This window comes from Ambystoma mexicanum, chromosome 2q (genome assembly GCF_040938575.1).
Source record: "Ambystoma mexicanum isolate Mex_15411 chromosome 2q, UKY_AmexF1_1, whole genome shotgun sequence".
NCBI lineage: Eukaryota > Metazoa > Chordata > Amphibia > Caudata > Ambystomatidae > Ambystoma > Ambystoma mexicanum.
This window is the reverse complement of record NC_090924.1, coordinates 1,259,123,041-1,259,150,676: the sequence shown is the minus strand read 5'-3', so window position 1 is coordinate 1,259,150,676 and position 27,636 is coordinate 1,259,123,041. Positions and strand designations below refer to the sequence as shown.

The window sequence follows — 27,636 nt, the reverse complement described above, 5'->3', positions numbered from 1 at the left end:
ATTTTCAATTTTAACAATATTACAATACATTAAAAACATCAAGGTAATATAACAATAAACTATATACAAGATTACAAATCACTCAACAAAAATTCCACCCCACCCACCAGTCTTAGAGTCCACATCTGAAAATACACGTTATTCTGTGTAATTGTGTGTGAAAAGTTTCTTGTAAACTAAATCACGTTATACCCCTGTCCATGCATTTAAAATCAACGCAACTTTAACATTCGCATTTTAGTCAGGTTTGTACTTTTAGTTACGAGCCCATTCCCAACGTTGAACGTTTCGGTCCTCCACCACAAAGGGGCAGTGTTTGCGAGAGCCACGTGAAGTTGTGTACTGTCCAATCCGGCTTGCCGTTTGCCGGGGAGCATTATCAGCGGCGGACCGGAAGAAGGGGCCCTTTTCCCTGCAGACGCAGCCATGGTGAGCAGGACTATCTCCGTTTGCGCAAAATATTCCTTCGGCAATCCGAGTCCATCTTACTTCTGGTGCGACGCTGCTCGCCTTCTGGCCGACTGTTTGTGACGGCGAAGAACCGGGGAGTCTATGAATGACGAGCAATGCGGATTCAGAGGCGGGAGCTGGATGCTAGATCACGGAGTAGTGAGGGAGGAATGGGCTTCCTCGTAACCCGGTCCTGCAGCGTGCAGGCCGGAGCGTGTGCTTTCTTTCCTCGGGGACTGATTTGAACGTGTAGTGGGGGAGACGCTATCCCATCTCGTGGCCCACGGAGGGTGTTAGGTCAACTCGCAGGGGTGGGAAAAAGTGGCTTCCTACTTGCTGTAGACATGGAATTATTAAGCACCGAGCCAATGAGCAGAGAAGTAAAGTTGGCCCAGCTCCCGTGTGAGAAGTCGGTGCTGTTTTGTTTGCGTTATGCCCCCCCCCACACCTACTTGAATTTCATATAATCTAGAGCTGCATGAGCCAGACAGAATTGGATAATTTGACAACCATAACTAGCTCCATTTTCGATCCGTTTTTATTCGGCAGGCCCTACATGGTGTTTGAAAGTTGGTCTTTTTCGTTGTTGTGTAAGTCTGGAGTAAACGGCCGCCCGTGTCTCCACAGCTCCGTTCACCCGTATCACGCTGTAGCAGATACGTGGCGGTGTGTGTACACACTTTTCCCTTAAGATCCCCCTTTCGTTTATCATGCATCCTACTGCTGCCCTTACTAGTGATGTCGTGTTTTCGCATAGATGAAGCCATTTAGGTGTACTCTGTGGCCTTGTATACAGGTAGTTCACGCGTTTCCCCTTGCCGTGGGTGTCATGAATAGTATGCATGTGAGATTGCTTGGGAGACTGGAGGCTCCAAGAAAGGCAGTTGGGGACTTGGAGTGACGATGGGGAACTACAGTGGATGCTAAGGCCCTGCTCTTCCACCTGTAAACTAAGAATGAAGAGCATCCTTTTCTTTTGCACCTACCGGGCCAGACCGGTTTCTGCTCCTTGTCTTATCCATCAATGTGCTGGCCATTTGGTTCTGTTTTTTCTTGGGATTCAGGCGTGTGCCTTTCCTAAGCAAAAAGGAATGGTATAAAGGACAAGACTTGCTATTCAGAGGGAGGGACATAACTGGAGTAGCTGTATTTCTCATACATGGCATGGGGGGACCTTGACACCACTTTATATAGCAGAACTGTCTTTTGCTGTCATGCAAGGGTTGGGTGTGAAGTTGGTGGCAGCTATTACCCCGTCATACACATTACCATCACTTAGAATTGGTGTTGTATTTGTATGGCGCCAGTTCTAGCTAACCAGGCGCCTCAAGCTACAGTTACACACTAAGGTTTGAGGCAGAATGGGTTCCACCTAATGAATGCGAAGTTGTAGTTTGTATCTCATGTATTTAAATAGCAACATGCTATGTACTTGCTCCTAGTTCCCTAGGGGTAGCTCCTGCTTACTTAGTAATAGTTGATATCTAGGAACTGCTTGCAAGAATCGAGTACTCCAGGTGGTTTGTGTGTAGGCACAAGAGTAATGCGTTGGTGTTTTCATGGTGGTGACATTTGGGGCACTCCCTACTCGAAGGGTAGAAAACATATATTGATAAGCTTCCCCTATGGCATATTGTGGTAGTTTGAGGTGTGGAATGGAGCAAGGGGTTATGTGGTAGAGGGAGACGTGTTGCAGAAAGAACCATTTTATTTGCTATGCTGTGGGGATGCAAGTAGGTGTTTGACGGTAGTTGAATTTGTGTATTAGTGCATAGTGTCCGTGGTTGATGGGCAAGACACTAGGTTTGATCAACCGGCTCAAAAGAAGCTGTCTTAAATCTCGTGTCTGATGTGGAGGCTGGTTATCAATGTGTCTTAAGGTTGCTGTGTAGGCTTGTGCTCCAGCAGTAGCATTGATTTCATGGGGCAGTTGGATGTGTGGATGAGAACACATGGTTGTTGCCTGTCTCACAAGTGCTCCTGCTGTTGTGCTGAGGGGAGTCTGGTTAAGAGTAAGTTGTACTGTCTGGGTAGTTTGTTTGGATATGTATCCGTACTAGTTTGTCTTTTAATAAGCAGTTTTATATTGGTATGCTGTTTGCCAGGAATAGGTGGGCTCTTGGCCTTTCGATTACAGTATGGGACTGTCGGTAGAGTTGCGGTGCTTGATCGCTGTGTTCTGCAGGCATGCTTCATACAAAATGTGAATTCAAGACCCTATCGGTGTAAGGCACTGGGTCGTACACAGGGTTGTGAACGTGCATCTGTTGACTGTGAGCCAGTGGAGTGTCAAATTTACCAGCCTTGGGAACTTTTCATACCGCCGTTTAGCAAGTATTGTGCCATTTCCTAGGCAAAGGGTGTAATCATTCTTGACAATATTAGCAGGGGTACACATTTCAAGCTACTAGCAAAGCATAGTCACTCGCGCCCTTAATTGTCCCCGTGCACGCAGCACACAACCTCATACATGTCACTAGCCAATGGTTAATGCATATTTTATAGCCTGTCATTGGGGTGATACTGCAAGTAACCCACAGAAGCACCTAAAGGTATCTTATTTTTTTGAGCATTCTCTTTAGAATATCACGTTCGTCTAGTAACATTAATTTATTTCAATTTATTGAGGAAAGTACACTTCAGATTGTACATATAGCTTAGCCATACCTTTCTGTAATGTTTGGGCGGCGTTATTGACCAACAGCCTAGCTACCATTCAGACCTGAACCCTTCAATTTAAGCTTTTAGTTGGTGTCCCATCACTGCAACCCAAACAGTTGCTGCGAAACGGAAGTGACTGTATGGTCCTTAATGTGGAAAAGCAACACGTGGACCATATGGCGTCGAAGCACCCTTTTGGGTATGAAGCTATGCTGAGAGCCACAACAAAAACGGTTCAGTAGATTCCTCGTGGGCATGCATTTTCACATAAAAATACTTGAGCTTCGCATTTACTTTGGCAGCCCAATAATTCCCATAAAATCTATTTTGAAAATCTATCGAAACGTCACGTTCTAAATATTTCTATCCAACTTGTATTATTACATAGTCCTCGTGTACTTCAACAAGGCATTTTATATCTCCATTCAGCTTCCCGTATCATACAAATTGGGCGCTTGTGCTTACAGGGAAATTTTTGCAAATTTCATAATTTCACAAAGCGTAGGGCTACTGTCAGAAATATTCAAATACATTTCTCGTAAACCGACCAGCTTCTGCGCTTTATTCCATAGTATGGCCTTTTCCCATACCAAGTCTAACTTGGCATGGTGGTCAGTTTTAACATTTCTTCTGTAAAAAAAAAAAAAAAAAAAACGAATGCCTTGGAGTTTCTTGACGGAAGCAGTGCTTTTCCTCTTTCTGACTCGCCTTTCAGAGTAAACCTAATACCTGGGCTAAAACGTTTAACTCCCGTACATTTGCCGGACTGGCCCAACTATTCGGATCTGTTCCACATAAGTTCTTCCAATATGTTTGCAGCCAGCCACTGTAGGGTGGTTTTAAAACAAAAAAAAGTTGACTCCATATGAACTTTTTTTACAGTATTCCCGGGTAGCACAGAAACCCCACCATGCTGCCCATAAAAATATTCCAAAGCTCTAAAAAAAAACCTGCCATGAGTTGATTGTGCCGAATCTCTATACATCTTTTTACCTATTTACGTTACTGTGCAAACTGAAACATTAATTGTTCCATTTTTTTGTTGTTTTGTTTAGGCTCGAGGTCCCAAGAAGCACTTGAAGCGCGTAGCAGCTCCTAAGCACTGGATGCTGGATAAACTGACAGGTGTCTTTGTAAGTATATATGGTTTTGTCCTTTCTGCTTTCTTTATTTGCTGGTTGGTAAAGTAAGCATTGTCTGTACGGCGAGACCTTGTGACGATTGGATCAGCTCTCGTTTATTTTTGTCCCTTTTTTTTTTTTTTTTACTTTTAAGGCTCCCCGTCCGTCAACTGGTCCACACAAATTGAGGGAGTGCCTTCCCTTAATAATCTTCCTCAGGAACCGACTGAAGTATGCCTTAACTGGAGACGAGGTCAAGAAGATATGCATGCAGCGGTTCATCCGAATCGATGGCAAGGTCCGCACAGACATCACTTACCCTGCTGGCTTTATGGGTGAGTTATCACCCGTTGACATTTCTCTATGAGTAAACACCGGGATACTGTCCATTTAAGTCGGGGGATAAAACATTCCCACTTTCACTTTATTATGTTTATTTAAAGTAGTACTTAAGGTGTCACCCTTTCCGTGCAAGCCCCGAAACTCCTTAATTGTGGGGCGAGCATCCACTTTGCCCGAGTTGCAAACCTAACGTGGTTCCATGTCATAACTTTACTATCACCAAGTTAGTCTTTCCTCTGCACCATGCACCACTTCATCAGTGCATTTCCCTGGGCACGGGGTTTCCTCTACTGTGTCCTCCTGTCATACATTTCCCAAGCCTGGGCATCACCCGGTGGTTGCGTTATTTACATACATTTAAGTTCCACGTCTGCACACTCCCCCATGCCACCTTTGTACTGAAGTATTGTAGGCCCTCGTTCCAGCGGTAGTCAGCTGTCCGTGCTTTGCCGTGCCTGCGACAGTGTTACACTGCTGGAAGATTAAGGTACTGCCTGTTTATGCAGGTTGCTGTCTCCGTTTTGGGGACAACTAGCTGCGTTAGGCTGTACCGTGCTTTCTTAAGAGTACACTGAATGTTAGCATTGGCTGTTCAGTGCTAGTTTGGAAGCACACAATATTAAATGCAAAAAATGTATAGCTTTAAACTGAGTTATAGCGATTCCAACTGCAATGTAAAATGTCTCTTGCATACTTTTATTTTCTTATCCAAATCTTTTTATTCAGGGCAACCGTTGTTGAACTAAAGAACCTAGCGGCACACAAGCTTTGATTACGTAGCTCAGGGGGCGGGCGTCTGCAGCTTCCGGGGATCTTTTGCACTGCTACTCCACCCCCCCCCCCCCTCCCATGCTCCATCATGATGCTGATGAGTTGTGATCTAAAACATCTCGGCAGCCAAATGGTGTAGACCTTGGGCGTTAATGGTGCATGTGGAATTAATCAACGGGGCCTGTCTGCTTTCTTACTAGTATCAAAACAGCCACAGATCACTTGGCCCCACGGTCTACACACAGAGGCACCTGTAGATGGCAAGACCCAGTGCAACCCACAACCATCTCTACATATGCATTGTTCCCTTCTTAGCATAGGAAACTTTATTTTGGCAACCTGACCTTGCTCTTACCCAAACAGATAACCCACATCCACCTGGAAGCCCTTCTGGCTACTGAAGTTGCAAGACAAAACTTCCTAATTCTAACACTCTTCAATAGCACAAATCTAGCCACCAAACTGGGCACAGAACCTCTAACGAGCCTTGCACTAACTATACGACTGGATTCATTGCAGTAAATCTGATTGGTAAACCTACGTTTTGAATGCAATATTGCTGTTTGTTATAAACCCTAGTAACTCATTGTTTTTGACAAGTGACTTAAGTTAGTTGGAGTAATCTTATTTTTGACATTTGTGAATCTACTTTGAGCCCTATGCTTTGCCTAGGGTTCCATCAAGTGGTTCCAGAGGAAGTAGCATGGCAAGATCCTGTGGATAAAAATGCATCTTTTAAAAATACTTAATTTGGTGCAAAAATCTCTGAGAACGAATACGTATGCTTCCCAGGCTCAGAGACTGGACTCTGCAATTGTGGAGGGGGCCGATTTTGAAGGATCTTGTCCGATGGCACCTTTGTGGTGAGAGCTGTGGGACTATGGGTGCTTTTATCTTGCAGGAGGTATCGGTGTATCAGACTGGCACTCAAACGGTTCCCAGAAGGCGACTGCTTTAAAACTGCCTTTTGAGAGGGCCAACGTGTTTGTGAAACTGAAAGATAAAGTGCACAATGCTTAGCTCTGTTGTAAGGCAAGGGGAGAGGGTGGAGCAGAAGTCCGGACAGTCAGCAGAGGCTGGGGGCGCACTGGATTATTTTTGTGCGACATTTGATAGGCGATAAACGGGCCAACATTGGCGCGACTCGGTTACTGTTATCTTTCTGGGGTCAGACAAGTTCTGATTGATAATTTGAGGGGGCGCAAAAAATCTCTACTTTCAAGGTAGATATGCTTCAGAAGATTCTCTGGTGTGGAGAGGTGCTTCTTGGCCTACATAGACCTGGATGATGCATACCGCCATCTCGATTTGGATGTCGCATCAGAAGTTCTTGCAAAATGCAGTGGGAAGGCATTTTTAGTTTCAGGCTCTCCCCTACAGGTTGGCTTAAGGTTTTTCGCCAAGGTCTTGGCCCCAGTGGTGGCTTCGTTGCATCTGGAGGGAGACGAGCCTTTCCCCACCTCGAAGGGTTGCAGCATACATGTCTCATCTAACTGGTTTGGGCTTCTTGGTCAACTAGGGGAAAGCCCATCTTCTGCTGTCGCATGGTTTGGTATTCATTAGGGTGTGATTTCAGACCGACCTGGTAAGTCTCGTTCCCGTTGGATCGAGTGATTCCTCTTCAGGAATTGTGCAGGATTGAGGTGGCATCGGCCAGTATGTTGCTTGGAGCATATGGCATGTGCTTAATGTGACCATGGTTGCACCTGATGCTCCTGCTGGTACATCTTCAATAGGATTGGTCCCCGACTTCAAAGGTCTTCACAGCGCTTCTGCCACTGCACCATGCCCTGAAGGGCCGTTTTCACTGGTGGGTGGATGTAGGCACTCAGGAAGGGGTTTTCTCCGGTGGGATCAGTGCCGATTACTCTTACCACAGGCACAGGAAAGGGGGGTGGACTGGGGGATTCTCGCTCATCAATAGTTGTGGACTCCGGTGGAGATCCTATTCCTCCCAACTGAAGGAGCTGGTGACAATTGCCAGGGCCTTGGTGACGTTTTTCATGCAGAGTGCAGAGACTTTGTGTTAGTACACACTGTGACAGTATGTCAGCATTGCCATGCACTTATCGGTAAAAGGGGTGCTGGCTCTTGGGGACTGGACCAGAGTTTTGAGGTTAATGGACTGAGTAGTATGGAATCGCCGAAAGCGGGCCATGTTTTGGGAAGTAGACCATGCTGGACTGACAACGTTTTTGGAGACTTCATTGCAAACTGTTATGATTGTGGCGAGTTTTGCCTTTCACAGCTTTAACCTCTTTGCCTCTCGAGAATGCGCTGCTTCAGTTTATAACGCTGCAGGTTTTTGATCCGGGAGCTTTCGAGTGGATGCAGTGTTTTTGTATAGTGTCGAGCAGGCTTGGTGATAAGGGTGGAGCTGAGTGGTGCCCTATTGGTCACGAATATTGCGATTCCCACTTCTGATGAGTCTGGTTGTGGGTGCTGCCGCGGTAAGCCTCCCACTGGCTGTGCAGGCCCTGTGGGAGGCAAGTAGGGACAGTGGTGAATTGGTCTGTGTGGAAATTGAAAGGATAGGTTTGCAAAATCAAACATTTGCTCTGCAAGTGGCTCATTTCCTGCCGAAGGCCTTCAATGCTTTACTGCTACTATGGGCACTGATCATTTTTGCCTCCTGGTCTGCTCGGAATGGGGTTCAAGCCATGTCCTGTGGCATGGTAACTATATTGCAATTTCTGTCTGCTGGTTTTGAGAGACCACTTCTGTGTCTTTTGAGAGCTCAATCGGCAGCTGTGAAGGAGAGTCGGGGATGTTTCTGAAGGACCGTCTGGTAGGGCATGTGTCAAACAACTTTGCCTTTTCCAGGCCTGTGCATTATCCAGTAGTGGGTCACTTCGATTAGGGGGCATATCAAACCAAATGTTGCACTCCCCTAATACTGTTATTTTGGGTGGGAGACCATGATTGGTGTGATGTGGTTTAGGGATTCGGCAACAGTTATAGTGTATCCTGGGAGTTAGTATGTAAACATTCAAGTGTGTAGAGGTGGGAGAGCTGTAATTTGACTAGGAAGGATTCAGTTTAGTGGGAAGTTGTCCACATGAGCAGGATAGAGAATTTGTGGTGAATGTCAAGGCCCCTGCCGGCCCAATGTTGCACTATTAGTTTGCACACCATGCCTTCCCACTGGAATACATACATTCAGGAGCAAATCTTGGGAAAAACAGTTTCGGTGCAAGGATGTAGGGACAATGATTAGATTATTTCTATTATGACAATTTTTTGAGACCGCTCTGGTCTTGAGGATGCATTTGAAGAGTTATTTGTTTGCGGTTTGGGGCTTTAGATGCTGGGTGGGAGCTTGGTGTGGTGGATCATTGTTTGTGGAAGGTTGGTTGGCTAGAAGTGGAAGGTGATGGCAAACATGGTGTTGGAGGTTGTGTGGAGAAGGCTGGGGTGGTTGTCGAGTTAACAGGAGTATGCGAAGGAGTGAGTAGGGCCGCAGCAAAAGGGCCTGTCTGTGGCTGCCCATTCCAAGATGGGGACAACACTACTAGGCTAGCTGACATTGAGATCGCACAAGTGCAGGGGAAGGGGAAAAGTGCGGTTGGGAGGGGGCAGTGCATTACTTGGTATCGACAGTAAAATAAACAGAATAAATAAAAGCAATAAGTAAAAGTGCAGCCAGTTGGTGGCAAAGTGCAGACGTCAGGTGTCAAGTGCTGGTAGGTGACTGTAGGGATACAGGAAACAGTCCCCAAGTGCAGGGGTTGCCAGGGAGGCCGTGCAGGAGTGCAACTAGTGGGGGGGGGGGGGACCTGGGCACGAGATCAGAGAGTAGCCAGGATTTTGAAATGCGTGTATTTTTGCCAGTTCGAAGGTAGTGGCGGCCAAGTCCCTGCTAGTGACCCATCGAGAGCTGGCTAGTGGATGGGTGCTGTGATAGGTTGTCGGGGTATGCACGTCAAGGAGACTGATTATGTGCCCTGCTGGACCAATTTGTCTCAGTTGCATTCTAGCTGTAGAGGTGATGTGCGATATTAGCGGCAGAGTCAGTGCTCCAGATAAGATTTTGAGGTGGGAGTATTTTACGCATGCATTATCAAATTGGAGAGTAAATGCAATTTCAAGAGTAAAAATGAGTTTTCTCCCCTGCAAGAGAGAAAAACGTATCCAACACATACTATCGAATATTATATTTTAAAGCACAATATGCAGAGAGGTGATGGAAGTGTTTTTTGAAAGGAACCGCTTTAAACTTTTACTGCATTTATTCAAGTACATTTTTCTAAGCAAACACAGTGAAACTAAAGCCGCCTGTTTCAGGGAAAGGCTTCCCTCATCAAATGCAAGTGCACACATCCAGGGGTGCACCCAGGCTAAAATTTAGGTGGGGGCTAACCCTTCAAATGTTGGGAGAGGCACTACAGAGACGGTGGAGGAGTGGCAAACTTACTTGTGTAGGGGCACCTAACTTCATTACTCGTTGTAATGAGACTATTCTAGTAGAGCTTTAAATTAGTAGTGATTTATTTCACGTGTATGTGGGAGGGTGGCCGTCCCCTTGGAGGGATACAGCTATGTTCCATTGAGATGGAGTGCTATACGTACCCGAGAGTTATGGCTGGTATCGAGTTGCTGTGATGATAAACAGAACATATCATATGGGTGTGCAGGGCAGTGAATGGGGAAATCCTACTGCTTTTCTGTTACGGGCAAGAGGTTGGTCAGTTCGTTAGTGGATCATGGCGGTGTGGTTGAGGGGAATGTGAGAGGGCGCTGGAGGTACGGAGTTCCGAGGATGGGGGTAATACATAATTGTAAAACACTTAGTTGCGTACAACAAGTTAATCATTCATAATGGGTATACATATAGTTCGTAAAATGACATCAGTAGAAACCTACCGGAAAAATAAAAACCAGGAAAGGGTAATCGTATAACTTGAAGTAACGTCCTGCGAAACCAGGCACAGTGAATACATTTGGCACCAAACGTACATCATTCACTACAACTGTGGATTTACATACATAATGGCTTGTTGCTTTGTTTTGTTGGATGCTTTTCTTAACAATGGTAAAGTATGTCTTCCTTATCTCTTTATGGGAAGTACTGTGTAGGCAGGAACCCAATGAGAATACAAGCCTGCAACACTATCCCTGTGAAAAAATTCAGAGTACTGGAATTACAAACCCAGCACACTTTCCCTGTGACTTAAGAAATTGTCTCTTGCGGCAGACTGGTCTGTTTGGCAGGGGCTTGGTCGCCCTGTCCAAACCAGTATTGGACGTGCCTTCTGCCTGAGCCCTTAGCAGGTTGCCCTGGAGAGGTTTGATATCTAGTTGTGGGTCAGAGGACCCAGCAGTGTAGGAGGGCTGGCCGGGGGAAAGCAGAGGCCGCGTAAAGGCCCGGAGGGGGTAATAAAGATGATGCCGAAGTGCTTACAAGCCAGCCCCCTTTGCCTGTGCTTCAGGGACGCTGCAAACATAGACTGGCCCGCTGTTTGCTTGGGCCTAGGACTTGTATGGGCCAGCAGCGTCCATCGGGCGGGTGTTGAGGAGGGAGGTGTGCGGGGAACGGACCTGGGGGAAAGAGGATTTCAAAGAGCTACTTGATAGATGTAGCTTTGTTTTATTGCTCTATGGGTGCATACAAAGAAGTTCATATTGCGTTTAATGTTTGCCTCTTGACTAACTTAACATTAAGATATTGATGCTAGTTATAACCTTTTTGTCTATAGATGTGATCAGTATAGAGAAGACTGGAGAGCACTTCCGTTTGGTTTACGACACCAAGGGGCGTTTTGCAGTTCACCGTATCACAGCTGAGGAAGCCAAGGTGAGCAGAGGAAAGGGCTTACTTAAGTCTCGATTTAGCAGTAATTGGAAATTTTGCTCGAGTTCATCTTTTGTAAGGAACATGGTGAGCTTGTACTATTACCAGCGAGTCTCGGATAAGGGCAAAAGTCCCCTTTCTTGTATTTGCTTTTGATTGGCCACATTATGATGCTGCTTTGTGTAGTTGCCCAGAAAGCCATATGGCCCATCTACAGTACACATGCACTATTACAAATGTAGATTTTAGGACAATGGTACATATCACGGATCTGCTAATCTGAAAACTGTCCCCTATACAATGGATGCTCAGTACAGATGCATATTTCTGGCACCCGGGGAAAGGATTTGAGAAGCAGGAGCTGAAGGCAGTTACTGGATATTCAGCAGCACTCAGTAAGCAGAAGCTACTTCTGGGAACCAGGGGGCTTTAATGTTGTGTTCCAGAAATGTTACTCCCATATAAGATACAAGTAAACTTGTCAATTTAGTGAGTCAATTATGCGTTAATTGCCTTCTAGATTTGTCCTAATGCTCATTTATAAATCTTCCCAAACACAGATTTAATGTTGCATGGGTATGTTTGGATAGCATCACTTGGCCATGGTAGCCAAATGTAGCTGCTGTTAGGCTCTCCTAAGCTATAACCAGGAGCTAAACCGCACCCAGCAATTTACTATCCTGCAATCGGTAAGTTAATGCTAGTAGGAATTACAGGTTCAGCAAGCCAAAGGGTTTGGAAGAGCTGTATCTCGGGTTGCAGTTTTTTCATTCCCTATTTCAGGCAAGGTAAAAAGGCACTTTTTGATGCAAATGCATTCTCTTTTTTGGTGCCAAATTCTTGCTGCGTTGCACACTTTATTTGGTTGCAAATTTTGGAGGTGCTGCAGCAGAAAAAATAGCATTTTGCTTTAGATTTGTTCTGAAGTTCTGTTTAGTTTTTTGGTCACAATTTTGCTCCTCTATTTTTGATCTTCCTTTAATTTCTTTTCTGGTATGGAGAAAACAAAAATATATTTCTCATTCCTTCAAAGGAGTTCACTCTAACCTTTAACCCAACCATTATATTCACACTCGGGTAGCCCAAGTGGTACCATCCGTCTTTTTGAGGGTTCTAAACTTAAGGTACTGGGAAGGGGTGTTCCCAAATCTAGCTATCAGTTAGCTTCACATTTTCATACTAACCTGGGGGAGCCTAGACAAAAGCCAAGGAATCGACTGATTCCCTGTGAAACCCTGAATCCTGTAACCCTGTGAAACCCTGAATCCTGTAATTGTATTCAAAAACACCCAGCCAATCCAAAATATAAGTTTCACATCATACATACTCGCTGCTTCTTTGGGCATGCAAGGCCTCTTTGGACTGGAAGACCTAGAGGACTCTGGGAGGGAAATGTGTTCAAGAGACAATTTCTTAATTTGAAGCGCATTCTGCATTTCGAACTCAGTTTGATGTCCTGATGATTGGCTTCAGCTTGGGTTTGCAACCTTTTAAATTCAAGCCACATTTTTTTTTCAAGACAGACATTTTGGACTCAGTATTGGACCTTGTGGGGTCCCAGTGGATAAAGGTTGAGGCAAAAGGGCCAGTTGAAGCAAGGAGGGGCTCCCTTGCTGGGACTCCTTACGACTCCGACTCTGAATTATCATCCTCATTATCAATTTCCATATTTCTTGGGTTAGTAGGTGTCAGGCCGACTACCTAGACTGATGATTCAGCAATCTTTGAATCCATTCATTTTTCTTTCCTTTAACAGGGAGATTCCTGACCTTACACATTTCTTTCAGTTGATCTAGTGTTAAAATGATCAGGGCTTCCTGACTTACGTTATCCATATTTGGCATGTTACAATTGCTGTTCTAGTGGAGCTTAGCCTTGTGATGGTTTTTAGTTGAACAAAAGCAAAGCAAATACTTGCAGTAACAAATCTACAATAGATCCACACCGCCTGCCACCAGCGTTAGGCACGATTAGGAGCAGTAAGTACCCTTTGGGTACACAACAACCATTGCCTCCTGGCAATAAGAACCCAACCTTTGGTATAAGTCTGTACTACACAGGTTGGTGGGGTGATTGAGCAGCCAGGCTTATCTCAAGAGGGGTCAATGTGAGCAGTACGAGTTGCACAGAGATTCAGTGACATCCAAATAAACACTTATACTCAGGGTTTCTTGATTAAACAATTATTTATTCAGTTTGAATAAGCCGTCTTCAGAAGGGAACAATATAATAGCAACACACAACTCAAAAATAAACACTTCGTTTCTCTAAATCGGTAAACGCCCATTTGAGATGACACACACACTTCCTACACTCTCGGGTGACTTAAATAGCTAGGACACTTGTGATATATCACTAGCATTTAGAGCAATACTGAGATGAGTGTCAAAGAAAGGGGTTCTTAGAATAATGAGATCACACAAATCTTCAGAAGCAGGTAAGTACTTTTGGAAACCCCAATGCAAAGTAAGTTAACCCCTTCCTGGAAGGAAGACCACACACTAGATCAGAGGGAAGAAGTCCTTCAGGGAGCCAGGCCAATGTCAATTGGGCAAACGTCTAGGTAAAGTGAAACACTTTTACTGGTAGGTAAGTCTTTTACAATGTTTTAGAAGTCTTTGTAGAAAAGAAGAATCAAAGTAGGGCCACAAGCTGTTAGGATTGTGAGGTGAAGCTGTAGCAACTCTACAGGAGCAACCAAGACAAGTCTCAACTGAGAACAGTGAGGCTACACAGCAAGAGGTAAGTTCTTAGACTGTGCACTACCTTTGGTTAGAAAAAATTGTTCCAGCTGGCTTCAAGTCCTGTGCAGCTCTGCAGATCTGTGTTCCTGGGGTCTGTCGTGGGGGATAATAGGGAGGACGTCTGGAGGACTCCTGCACTGCAATGGGACGGTCTGCGACAGAAAAGGACAAACTTCTATTCAGTGGCACTTCAGGGTTTCAGCTCCTCGCTTCTATAGCAAACAGCACCAGCGCAGTTCTTGGCTGTCGAGATGGGCTTTCCTTGCATCTGTGGCTCAGGCTCGGTCAGTCCTGCTTCCTGGGAGTCGGAGGATATTCCTAGAGCTCTTGGCCAACTTAAAAGCGATATCCCTGCAATCTGGTGTTACACTCCCTGGCACTTCGGTTACTGCAGCAGCAAGGAAGTACAGCCAGCTCAGAGAGGTTGTCGAGACTGGTTCACTTGGGAGTTGATTGGTCCGAGTTGATTGGTCCCACCAACTCAAGGGGATAAGTTGTCCTTGCAGGGCTTCTTTAGTTGAGACGAGTTTGGAGCTTCAGCACAGCAGCAGGGCTTCACTGGGCAAACCAATGATCCAGGAGTTGCAGCTGGGGTCTCTTCCAAGTTCTTCTTCAGATTCCCTCGTCCAGTGTGCGACTCTGCCTTCCAAGCCAAAAGGCCTCTCCTTTTATGCAGATTTCTCCCATTCATTCCAGCCTAGCTGCCAGTCAAACTGCAGGGTGGCTGTCCTGGCCGGACAGCCAGCTGGCCAATCACCTGTGGGTGCATTCCTGTAACCAAGGGGATTAGCACAGGGAGTTTTGGTCACTTCCTACCCCTGCCAGACACTTTGGAGCCAGAGGCGGGATTCACTCGTGAATCCCGGCAAAGACCAAACTAACAAAGGGACCAACCCTGGTTTGGCACGCAGAGTAAATCTCAAAGGACCTTTCCACAAAGAAATGGCAAAAAAGACAACTGGGGCCTTTTTGACAAAAATGGCACCTTTTTGGGTGCTTTACTGCAAACACAGCCCGCAGTAAAGGCACACCACGGTAGTTAACCCTTCTCGTGCCAAGGACGAGATATCTCGTCCTTGGGATTACCTCCCCAGTGCCAAGGACAAGATAACTTTCTTGGCACTTAAGGGGTTAATGAAGGAGAAAATGTTAGAAGGCTTTGCATGGTTAAATACTGAAATCACCCAAAACGGCCCTGGCACTAGGGTGGGGGACCCATGGCAGTTAAATTAAAAGTACACCACTGCCACCAGCCATTCATTAAGGAGAGGTTAACATAAAAATGTTACATGAGAAACTAGACCAAGGGGATACGAAGTACTGCCAGCACCCTATTGTAAGATTGTGTGTGTTGGGTCTAGGACGTTACAAATGGAAGTTAGTCAATTTCACTTTACTGCTCTTGGAAACAGTAGTTTATCCAAAAAGATATTTAAATATTTGGGGAATCTGAAAGACTTCCCTGTGCCACTGCACTGATGGTGCTGTGTCGCAATGTAAAAGATGATGCCTATGGGGTTTGTCAGACTCCACAACAAAAAGAAACTGAGTTCAAATCACAGAAAAAATACACCAAAGAGTGGGAAAAAGTCTTTCCAGGTAAAAAATAGTCCACAAAATCCAGCAACAGTGCTGGGGGTCTCTAAACTAGAGAGGAATTGGCACATTTCTGAGAGTTCTCCCCAACACCAGGGATCACTCTGGAATACCTAATCTCCCAATCTGAAAGCAGATTTAATCTTGAGATTCGGGTTAAATAAATTAAGAACTAAAATAACCTACTCAAGTATGGTGTGACCAGCAACAACAGATGTTGCCTCCCTGGATTGCAAGAAGAATCCCTACAACATCTAACGCTATTCTGCAAAGAATTGGAAGTCGGAACAAAACTGCTCCATGACAGATTGGCATCTGGTTGTGGCCTGGATGCTAATCTATGGCGGGAAGCGGTTTATGGCGCAGCTGACCCAAAGGTTACGAGAGGGTTGGGTGTATTCGTGGAAGTGATCCTAGGCAAACTGGAAACTGTGCCCTTGGACATTGCACAGGTATAACAAACCGGAGGTGCATACACGAAGCCAAGAGTGTTAACGGGACATTCGAAATGGCGGAATACTTGGAATCCAGCCCCAAGGAGGAGTTTGGAGATGAATGAAAACCGGCGTGGAGATTTCTCTTGGCTTACGTTGGGGGGGAAATAAGAATGAAAGCAAAAGTTGGTATTTTTAACGGAGTGCTTAAACATGTATATATTCGCTTTTCATAGGGCCCATTCACGTCCATATCCGATTGCCACATGTGGGCACCCCCACGGCCCCAACCATGGGTATATTTCTTTTTGTCAAGATGGCTGTTTTCGATATCGGTAGCTTGTCCCAGCGGTTGTAGGAGCGGGCACCCCCAGATGCCCAGCAATAGCAGCTTTGGGTCTGTGGGTATCGGCTCACCAATCACCCCAGCAAGTTTATTCGGGACCCTGCCTCAGATATGCTAGATACGCGGGCATTCCCATACAATATGGAAAAAGTACCATCTGCCTAGTCACATTTTAAGCATCGCCCATGAGTGGCCTGGTCCCATTTAAAAAGCAGTGTGCAAGGACAGTCCATGCTGCAGAATCAGTTGCACTAGGCGAAACCAGGAGGAAATCTCCTCGGACATTGGGGCCTCGACCCAGTCGTCCGGGTCAAAGCCCCCCGGCCCTGCCTCCCATTTGTGCTGTAGTCCCACCAATCCCGGTGTAGAGAGACAAACATTGATTCATAACTGAGGTAACTTTTCCCACTATTGGTTATTACTGGTTACTTTGTATCTGCTGTTCCACTAGGCTCTCCCACTCTCTAGGTTCCTACTGCTACTACTAATTGTTGGTTACTGCTGTGGCCACTTGAGCCTTGCCCTGAGGTTGATCTGTGCCACCCTCCCCTTTTTTGTTCCTAGTCCTCGCTTTTGACTCCCAACCCCCTCTGCGCATCCTGAGTTGCGCTGGCTGTGCTCCTCGCTCGCTCTCCAACACTTCTTGCACCCTCTATGGTGCGCTCATTTCTCCAATCTTCTCCAACTGCTACTCTTATCTCCTTTCCTATCTCTCACTAAGCTGATATTGCTTTCCTTAGACACCCTCCTCTCTAATACTCTCACCACTCCTCTCTTGGACCAACCACCTTCTGCTCTGCTCTCCTATCACCTGAAACTTCCTGTCCTGCAGGCAAAGCCTATCCCAGCACTGCCACCTTCCTTCTCGGCTATTCGCCCCATGAAGCGAGTGTCAGTGGATGCCTTTGCCTCTTCTCTGCTCCTCCTCCTCCATCGCCTGACTCACTCTTGACACACCCCTCTCCAAACAACCTGCATCTTTCTGTCTCCAACACCAACATCCTTGCCCCTGTCATGAGAATCTGTCTGAAGCATAGCTGCAAGTGCAGCTCTTGGTATGACTGACCTCGTCGCCCTGAAACGCAAGTGCATTGGGGCTCAGGAAGTGGAGGGCTTCAGGCGCATCCTCTGAAAAACGTTCAAAGGCAATTAAGACTGTCATCTCCAAGAAGAGGGTCCATAGCCAAGCCTGCGTCTCTGCTGACTCGACACCGCCAACTCGGAGCTAGCCAATCCTACTGCAGTCTCCACCTCTCTTGTTCACTCTGTCCAGCTCTGGCTTTCTTACTGACACCTGACTATGTTTCTAGAGGAGTCCGATCTATGAAAGTGTCAGGTGCTCCCTTGCTCTTCCAGAACCATCAAGGACCACATTGCCGCCCTCACTCCAGCCATGGCTGATTTCTGCAAGCCCTCTTTTAACCATTGAATATTCCCCTCTCTCCTCAAACACTCCCTGTGCACCCCCTCCTAAAAAAGCCTTTTGCCCATCGTACATGCCCAGCTTACTATCGCCCGATTTCTATCACTCCTTTCCTGGGCAAACTCCTGGAAAAGCTGGCCATCTCCCATTTTATTCTCCACACTGAATCTGTTGGTTGTTTGCATGACAATCAGTCTGGCTTCAGAGCAGCCAGAGGCATGGAAACTGCTCTCCTGAACGCCCGTGAAGATCTGCTCTGTTCTCTGGCTCTGGCCTCATCCTCATTGACCTTTCCTTTGCCTTTGAAACGGTCAATCACACCACCCTGATCAATCGACGCCGTCAGTACTTGGATTGCGGATCAGGCCCTGGCGTGACTGAACTCCTTCCTCCTGGACCGTCCCAAGGTCCAACTTGGGTCCTTTCTCTCCACCACCACTATCTCCTCTTGTGGTGTCCCCAGGGCACTAGCTCTTCAATGTCTACCTGTCCCCTTTGGCCCACTTGATCTCCACCTTTTCTAACTTCGTTATGTGGAGGACTCTGCTCTTTCAGTCTCGTCTCCTTCCTGACTGTGTACGCCATTCAGGACTGGTGCGCCTCCAACGATATCTGCTTTGATGCCAGTAAGAAAGAGATCCTCATTCTGGGCTTTCCATCTCTGGCTGCCTCCTTGGGCACTCTACCTTCGCCTTCCTGTGAGGCAAAAAACCTTGGCGTCCTCCAACTCCACTCTCTCCTTATCTCCTCACATCATGGACCTTGTCAAGAAGGCCCACTTCATCAGAGGTATACTACCTTTTCTCACTCCCCCAGAAGGTCACCATCTTCAGAGCCCTGCTTCTCTCCAGGCTGGACTACTGCAACAGCCTTTCTCAATCTGCCTACCTCTACTCTTCTCCCCCTGCAACTAATCCAGAACAGGGCTGCGAACCATATCATTGGGCCTCAAGCCCAGGGACTACCTCTCCAGCCTAGTCTCACGGTGGCTGCAAAGATCAAGTTCAAGGCCCTCTGCAAGTCCACAAGACTTTCTGGGACCTGGGCTCACACTACATCAGACTCTTCTGAAATACCTTCCTTCTAGAGCCCTACGCCCAGCTACCTCCAACTCCAACTGAGGATCAAACGCTTCTCCAAGCAGAGAGTGGGAGTGGGGAGGTAGATCGCTCGCCTCTCCAGGTGCCCCCATCTCAAATGGCCTCCTGCCACTCTGACTTGAGCAGAACACCTAAAGTTCAGGAAGCCGCTCAAGACTTTACTTTTCTCCTACCTTCTCTCTCGCTTCCTTGCTAACTTACCTGTTGTGCTGCGCCGACTGGTTGCTTGGTATCCCCCTGAGCTCACAGGCTCCTCACGACCAGTCTTCCCACCACAGCCTACGGGCCACCCGCGCTCGCGGGGGCTCTAACTGTAACCCCTAACTCCCCCCTGCACTTAAAGCTACGCTACCATGTTCGCACTTCTCCTCTCCCCTGCAACTTCAGTTGCTGCACTTGAACGATCTGAATGACCTGGCCTAGTAGGATCGCTTGTCTGGGCTTCCCTCCCATGTCTTGTGGTGCCTTAAAAACACTGTACAGGCGCATTATAAATGCCATGTTATCATATTTTCCTATACTAACGTTATCCAAAATCATCCTTCCCATCTCGGGCACCTACGACACTGACTCCAACTCATCGGCAAAGTCTACCAAACCATTCAGGCCTGGATGGCATTACATTCTCTAGGCCTAAATGACAATCGGACCAAGCTGCTCCTTATCGGATCACAAACACTCTTAACGGAGCATGCAGACCCTTAAAACTGTACCGCCCCAGTCTCGCAAGAAGTTAACACTTAGGGTTTATCTGGACTCATCCCTTTTCGCTAGCCAGACAGGTATAATTGCCACGGCCTACACGACTAATCAATGCTTTCCCTGATCAATGCCCTTCCTTACCACGGACAGCTGCATCACGATTGTAAGAGCACTGGTCTCTAGATTAGACTATTGTAACGCCCTTCTCAGCGGTTCTACCACCAACATCAAAGGATTGCAGATCATACAAAAAAGTGCTATAAGAGCAGCCCTGAATATTCCCAAAAAGACCATATCTCATTGGCTAGATGAAGTTTCACCTGTTAAACTCACATCGTCACAAATGCCTCTCAAACCCTGCACCTACTTGTCTAGTAAATGTACAAAATCTCAATCCAGCAGACCCAAGGCCAGCCACTCGCACCTCCTCACTATCCCCAGATAAACTGCAAAGAGCAGTGGGTTGCAGCTTCCCAAGAGTGGCCACGAAACACTGCAATGTCCTACACATCTGATCGGAACCGTCCTTTTGGACCGTCTGGGGAAAAAACTCAAAACGTGGCTCTTTTCAGAAGACTTATAACTTCCACCAGGCGTCTCAATCACTGCAGTGATTCATTATGAGCCTTCAAGTTCTCAACTCATTAACTGTATGTCTGTACTATTTCCATATGTTTTAAAAATGTGCTTACTGTTACCAGCGCCTTAATGTCCTCGGTGCGCTCTACAACTGACAAATTGCAAGAAAGATATGAGTCCTTGGCAAAAAGGTGATTCAGAACACGAAAGTGGAGGAGGGACAACCTCACTGGTGGAAAAAAAGGCAGCTTGACTTTGCTTTGCCACCTGATAATTGTTTTCTTCCTGTTTTCTCACCCTCTTGTTTCTGATTGTGCTGGTGTCCATCAATCGCAAGTTGTAGGGTTTTGAAGCACTCTTTATACAATTACACTATTTGGAGAGTAAACTGGGCGCTGTAACATCAAATGGTTGTTACGGAAAATGTACTTCTAAGATTGGCTTGTGGGTGTGATGTACCCCTAACAAGAGGGTTAAATGGGTATTTGGGATTTATTCTGCCACACTGGGCTTTTCCTGGGAAGTTGTATGCAGCAAGAACCGACAGGCGAGGCCATTACCAGGTCGGGAAATGGTTTGTGGCCGAGTTACAAGCCTTAATGTTTGCTCCAGGGCATTACCAGACCCGGTAATGCCTCCACCCAGAGGGGTTTATCTGCTCCCCTTTCAATCTCTGCCATTGCTGTGAGGGGGATGCGCAGGGAACAGAAGCCCAAGGGAGCGCCATGTAAGTTGAGCGGGGGTGGGGTTGGGGATGTGGAAAGTGGGTGGTGACTTGGTAAGGGCGTGGGGTTCAATTAACTTCTCCCTGGTGGGGAAGATGAGGCCTCCCGCTTGTGAGGAGGCTCAGAGTGGAGTTTAAAGCTCCCGTTCCGAGCTTCCTGCTTGGCTGTGAAGCTTTCTTGTCAAATGGCGTTTCATTAAAATGCACATTGTGGAAAACTATATCATTTTGGCAATTAACTTTGATTTTTTATTCCCAGTACAAGCTGTGCAAGATAAGGAAAATCTTTGTGGGCACCAAGGGTATCCCCCACTTGGTGACTCATGACGCCCGCACAATACGCTACCCTGACCCTCTCATCAAAGTGAATGATACAGTCAATATCGATCTGGAGACTGGCAAAATTAAAGACTTCATCAAGTTTGACACAGGTAAAACATGCTTGTGTGCTTTGGGTTCTTAGTTAAAAATACTGTTACTGACTTGATGCCTGAACTACTGCTGCAAATTTAGCATAGCAAGGGTCAAATTAAATTTCGGTAACGGTGTATGTTATCTGTTGAATTTATACTTTTGCAAAAAGTGTGTGGTTGTTGGAAGAGTTAATGGTGACCAAGGACCTGGTCACATTAGAAAATACTTGGTGTGGGGCGAGGGCAAAGCTTTGCCATTGGTTGTGTTCTTTTGTTAGGAGAAATGGCAGTGTCTACATCGGGAGGCTGGTTATGGGCTGCCGTGCCGGCACCCCAGGCGATTTCAGAACTATTTGGCGCACCCCCTGCTCAATGTGCGGGCAGCAATTTATTTTTTTACTCTCTGCTCCTGAGCAGGAAGTAGATCACTGGTATAGGTCACTCGTGCAAATGCTGCAGAGCCCTGGAGCAGGGAGTTAATCATCTCAATAGGTTGCTGCTGGAAAGCATCGGCACCCTATTGTTAAATGTGCCTTTTTTAAGGCACATGTCCTGCCTTCTCCCACTACACCGGCTCGGGAGAGCACTTGGTGAACTCCCCTGAGGTGGCGGGGGGGGTGTGTTATGGCACCCAGGGCGGTTGCCTGCCCAGAGGCCGGCCCTGATGGGCTATAACGCCACAAGCTGTTTTCCTCTTGCCTAGGTTCTTGCCCAGTGTGGATCATGTAATAAGTGTCTTGAATTTTGCTATTTTCCCGTCACCCGTCTGCCTCTTGGGTTGTACGGCAACCCTCTGAGGTGAGCAGAATACTTGCATCTTCCCCTTCTGTATTGCTTCAGGTACTCTTCTGTTTAACTTTCTGTTTGAACGCTTGAACGCTACCAAACCACGAACACAGTGGGCTTTATTAATAAACACATGGGCAAGGATGGTATTGGTGATTTTAGGTGGATTATGTATGGGGGAATGGCTCTTCCCTTAATGTTTTCCAAATCTTTCTAGTGCCCACTTAAAAGAGCTACTTAACCTTTTAACTGCCATGGGTTTTCCCCCAGTGCCAAGGCCTTTTTGGTGATTTCAGTATTTCACCATGCAAAGCCTTCTAACATTTTCTTTCTTTTAACCCCTTAGGTGCCAAGGACGAGCTATCTCGTCCTTGGCACTTGAAGGGTTAAACTGGACATAAGCACGTGCAAGGAGAAGGGTCCAGCTTGAAAGGTCTCTTTGGGGTTTAGGGTCGTAGTCCTAACTTGGAGGAAAGCCTAACTGCTGCATGCAGACAACCCGGACTGGTCCTTGAAAGGGAATGGATTTGCCTTTTAATAAGGAAATAAGGCACAGGTTCAGCCTTCAGATCTTGATGTGCACCTATCTCTCGAGCTTTTACTGCGTTTGCGATTCTTTTCTTAGTTCTACTTTTGGTCAATCAAGCCTCAAGCTCCATTGATCATCCCAGTAACGGGTACCGTTTTTTGGAACTTAACGCACCTCAAGGGCTTTTTTTTTTTTTTTTTTTGATCTGGAGTTCTCTTCTTGGAGGATTCCAGAACATTCTTGGAGGCCTGCGCCGCGTGGACATGGCTGAAGATGGAGGAGAATGGACGCCTCTGTTCAGGATTTGCCTGGGATGTGGCCTACGGAGCATTTTCCTGGACGATGGGCACTCTCTGTGCCTCTACTGACTGCATACCGACCAGACTCATGCGGAGAAGGCCTGTGCGTTCTGCAAGGATATGGTGCCCCGCACCATATCCTTGCAGAACGCAGAAGGACCATTGCGAGCGGCTGAGCAAGGGGCTACAGACGGGTGAGCCCCATCACCCAGCCGAAAGAAGAAATCTGAGTGGTCTTCTAAGACCTTTGAGGGCGCCCTGATGATGGGGGGGGGGGGCCATAGCACTGCAAGTCCGCGGGCACCAGGAGTGCCGTTGGGACAGGCTCCCCGGCTACCTGGGCGGGTGCAGCATCTCCGGCACCCTTGACCACGAACCAACGGTCCGACTCGGCATAGAGGAAGTCGAACACCCGGGTAAACCTCTGGAGAAGCCCCAGTCTGCTCCAACGGAGAAGGCCAAAGGCGAGCGTGGCTCTGAACCCTCCCCCCCTCTGTGAAGGCCTCTGGCGCAACAAAGGTCATGAAGTCCCAGGTTTACCAAGCGAAAACCTCCATCGAAGGAGTGGTTGCGTCCCTGGCGAATGCTGTTGATACAGGTTTGCAGGAAACAGCCTCCAGAGCGACTGTCGGCCAGGGGGATATTCCTTTATGCCCGTCTTGACTATGCCGGTCATCTCCCTGAGACCGTCTACCCTGACTGAGAAGAGGTGGGGCGGGGGAGGGGCACAGTAGTCCTGCAAGGCACGGACATCTCCTCTGAGGAGGAGCTTGCTGTTCTTAAAACCATCTTTGATGAAAGCCCGTCGGCCAGGTCCTACGGGAGGGACCTTGACGAAGAAGATACTGACGAGGAGGAGCCGGACGGCCAGGAGCCGGAGGACGCTACGCCACTGCTGCCGTCCCCTCCATTGCAGCCACCTCCAGACATTTCGTTAGACATCCTTCAGGCTTTGCACACATTGTGCTCTGAGATTCGAACAAGGATGCCCCTGTCGCCCGGTGGAGACCCCGCGGCACCTGGGCCATCAGAACTCCCGCACAAGAAGAGTTAACCCTCCTGGAGTTGTTCCAACTGACTCCTGAAGGGGGGGGGTGGGCTTCCTGTACCAGCGCAGGGAAGCCAAGAGGAAGACTGCTGTCTATGCCGCTGTTGGACGACATTTGGGATGAGGGACTGTCCCTCATGAAGAACCAGTCCTCGGCCCTGGCTAAAAGGGACCGGTATGAGAAAGTACAGGGTGCCGGACTCTGCACCCAAGGGCTTGAGATCACATCCTTCCCCGGATTCGGTGGTCTCGGCGTTGGCTAGGAAGAAGTCTGTGGGTTTGTCGACGTCCTGTGTCTAAACCTCCATATACCCCCCACCCACAAATAGCGAGGGAAAGAAGCTGGACTCCATGGGACGAGTCATCTCGTCGGCAGCAACGACATCAAGGTTTCCAACACCCTTTGCCATTGTGGCTCCTTACGACAGGGACCTCTGGTTCAAGATCGCTCCCCTCCTGGGATTCCTTCCCGACAGCAAGAGCAGAAGCACTGGAGATTCTGCAGGAAGGTCGGGTGGCATCGGACCATGCCATCACGGTGGCCACGACATCTGACACAGGGTCCGCCAGATGGGCAACAGTGTTTGCCTGCGGCGGGTTTGGTTGAAGGCCACTAACGTCCGCCAGGATGTGCAGTTGAGCGTGTTGGACATGCCTTCGACAGGGTTAACTTGACTGTGGATGAGTCTCTTCAGGCCATCAAGGCGTGCGCGTGCTTCAGCAGCGACGGCTGTCCTTTCGGACCTCTGGGGGGAAAGTCTGTCCGGAGGTGTGGATTTCCTGACCCCTCCACACCAGGAGACCGTCACGACGGACACTTCCCTGGAAGAATGGAGAGCACACACTCTGGATATGAAGACGTTGCATATCAATGTACTGGAGGTTCGGGCAGTATTTTGGGCCCTCAAGTCCTTCCTACTGTCCCTCCAGGGCAAGTTGGTGCTGGTCAAATGTTTTACATCAGGAAACCGGGGGATCCCCAGCGCTCCTCCAAGAGGCGCAGGACTTATGGCTCTGGGCTGTCACCCAGGGGATGTTACTCATTCAGTTTCATCTGGCAGGAGTGAAGAACACTGACGACTTGCACAGCAGGGAGCTCCACTCTTGCCACAAATGGGATCTTTGGCAGGACCAAGTGAATCGCCTGTTCCGCAGATGGGCCCCATTTGCGACGGTGACGAAAAGCAAGTGCCAGAGGTTCGGTAGCAGGTTTCCCCAGCTGGGGAGCTGGGGGACGCATTGTCATTCCCCTGGGACGGCTTGTTTCTGTATGCATTCCCTCCGTTGCTTCAACTCATTAATGAACTCTGTCCCGGTGCAAGATGATCCTCGTTGCACCAGTGTGGCCAAGGCAGATCTGGTACCAGGACCTTCTCAGCATGTCAGCATCCCCTCAGTCATGCTTACTGTGGTCGCATATCTTCTCACCAGGGAAGGAGGTACAATTCTGCACCACGACCCAGGATTACTGAACCTGAAGGCCTGGCTCCTGCAGCGTTAAGTTCAGGGGTTACGATCTTCGGAGGTGCTTGTCAAGGCCAGGGCATAATCTACTCTAATGCTATGGACATAAATAGAAGAGGTTCGATGTTTGGTGCCGTGCACAGATCAACCCTCTACGAGTCACGGCCCAGCAGGTGCTACCGTTTTTGCTGTTGGCCAAAGCGGGTGATCTCCAGGACGATCCTCGTTATGGTCAGTCTGTTTAAGGAATCCTGGCCAGACCCCTGCTGGAGAACAGTTACAGGTAAGTAACTTGTTCTTATGGTGTATCTGAGGCATACCAGTGAAAAGGGTGCACGTTGAGTGTTTAGGTGGCTCTTTGTTAGACTACGCTAAAGATTTCCTATTTCTCTACATAAGCTACTATTGGCGCAAAGGGAAGTCTCTGTAGTTGTCTACATTTTACCTTATGCAGGCCAGGAGTTTAAAAGTTGCACCGAACCGCGTCTTAACTGAGTGTTCTCTGCAGACTTACGTAGGGTCGTGTTTCTTCTAATCTCACGTGTGAAATTACTACCATACTGTCCATGGCAATAATGTAAACTAAAGCATTTTCTTTTACCCCCTTGTAGGAAACCTGTGTATGGTGATTGGTGGTGCTAACTTGGGTCGAATTGGTATCATCACGAACAGGGAGAGGCATCCTGGATCGTTTGACGTTGTTCATGTGAAGGATGCTAATGGCAATACCTTTGCCACCAGGCTTTCAAACATTTTTGTAATTGGCAAAGTAAGTACAACGAATACATTGAACTATTTGCCACTTGACTGCCCCTCAGCTTCTGGTTATGACATGGTATTTGGAGTAATTAGTATGGGTTTCTAGTTTATTTACCCCGCATAATATGAAAAGTAGAAACTGTACACCCTACAGCTTCAAATTCCATATGAAAAATACTCGTGGTTCATCCGTGAGGTAATGCTGCTCAACATTTTACTCCACACCTGATCTCTCATATGAAGAAACCCTGGTTCACTTTCCTACAACAGATGGGTGACAATCCAATAGCATGAATGTTGTCAGGCCACACTTAAAAATTGATTCTGAGCAAAACTGATTTCATGACCTTTAACTTTGCTGCTTCTTTTCCAGTCCCCACCAGCAGCCTCTTCCTCACCCACACCAACATTTCATAGTGTGCAGTCTGCCCTAAAGATGAATAGCACTTTTACTCTGTAGAGGTGGGCAAATCCTCCCAAAAAGCTAGTCCGAATTTGAAGAATTTCATTGTTAAAAATGCATTTTATCAATTGCAAAGGTGTATAATTTACAATAACCCCAAAACCTAATTCTCACGAAAAAATTAATGCACGTGGGAATATCTTCTTTACACCCGAAAAATAATTGCTCAAAAGTTGTCAAATGCTCCCCCTATGCCTGGCCAAATCAGTGTTTGGTGTCCCCTAAATGTAACCTTACTTTAAGGTTATTGAACTGTGTTCTTCTTCATTCTTGGCAGCACTGTAATCTGCTCTTGATATCAAGCTTGAATTTTTAAATTGTAATTGCTAAATGAGTACTTTTTTCCCATCTAAGGGTAACAAGCCATGGATCTCACTTCCACGTGGAAAGGGTATTCGTCTTACCATTGCTGAGGAAAGGGACAAGAGACTGCAAGCCAAGCAGACTAGCGGCTGAGCTGGATTTGAACTTTGGAGAAAAACATCTGCATTTGTGAAATAAATTCTTGAACAAACTTCATATTGCCTCACAATGTCTCTGGTTAATACGTTTTTTTGGCTGGATACACATTGCTAATATTGAACCCACATTTACTGAAAACTGGATGTTTCATCTGGGCGCTGTCACAGTGAAACCCTCTTGGAAGCTCTAGTAGCAGACATGCTCAGGGCATGAAGACTGGTGGCCCATTCAAGTGCTGGGTGTTTCTAGTAAAGCTATTTCTAGTCCCTTACTGTCTTTGCTTAAAATCTAGTCATATTTCTCAGATCTGAAAGCAAGTTTCTGTTGTGGAATGTCTGGAGTAGGGCAGTGTAATGTCACATCTTTCAGTGCGCGTATTCTGCTGCTTTGGGTTCTGGAACTTCTTTCCTACTGAGTGCTAACATTCTTTCATTTTGTTGCAGTGTGAGTGAACTGTTCTTCCTGAACACACATTCCAAGCCTTTGGGGGAATACCTCCTCCCTCCCCCTACTGCCCACACACACCCCTCCTACTTCCCAACTGTCGACTGATTCTCTTGGCACATAATCGAACCAGTGCCAAGAAGGTACCTTGTAGGCATTTTTGAGTAATCTTATTTGCAGTCTCT

At 47.2% G+C, this 27,636-nt stretch overlaps 1 protein-coding gene and 1 non-coding gene across 3 annotated transcripts; both read left to right on the top strand.

Annotated features, from left to right (window-relative positions):
• The first annotated feature begins 234 nt into the window (after positions 1–234).
• Positions 235–27,064, top strand: RPS4X (ribosomal protein S4 X-linked). Of its 2 annotated transcripts, none has more exons than XM_069648643.1 (7): positions 235–429; positions 4,167–4,244; positions 4,387–4,567; positions 11,042–11,139; positions 21,044–21,215; positions 25,935–26,092; positions 26,900–27,064. In XM_069648643.1, exons 1-7 carry the CDS (start codon positions 427–429, stop codon positions 26,999–27,001), a joined length of 792 nt encoding a protein of 263 aa, XP_069504744.1. In that variant the 5' UTR covers positions 235–426; the 3' UTR covers positions 27,002–27,064. The 2 variants fall into 2 exon arrangements, with proteins under 2 accessions (XP_069504744.1, XP_069504745.1); XM_069648644.1 differs by having other exon boundaries at positions 407–2,784.
• On the top strand, positions 4,995–5,192 carry LOC138570852 (small nucleolar RNA SNORA74). Its single transcript, XR_011303873.1, has one exon. It is a non-coding gene; the product is annotated as a small nucleolar RNA SNORA74 (small nucleolar RNA).
• Positions 27,065–27,636: the final 572 nt, after the last annotated feature.

Excerpts from the sequence above, each read along its gene's own strand:
- RPS4X (XM_069648643.1), top strand. Across the intron at positions 4,568-11,041 it reads TTACCCTGCTGGCTTTATGG|ATGTGATCAGTATAGAGAAG; the intron begins GTGAGTTATCAC and ends TTTTGTCTATAG. Across the intron at positions 26,093-26,899 it reads ACATTTTTGTAATTGGCAAA|GGTAACAAGCCATGGATCTC; the intron begins GTAAGTACAACG and ends TTCCCATCTAAG.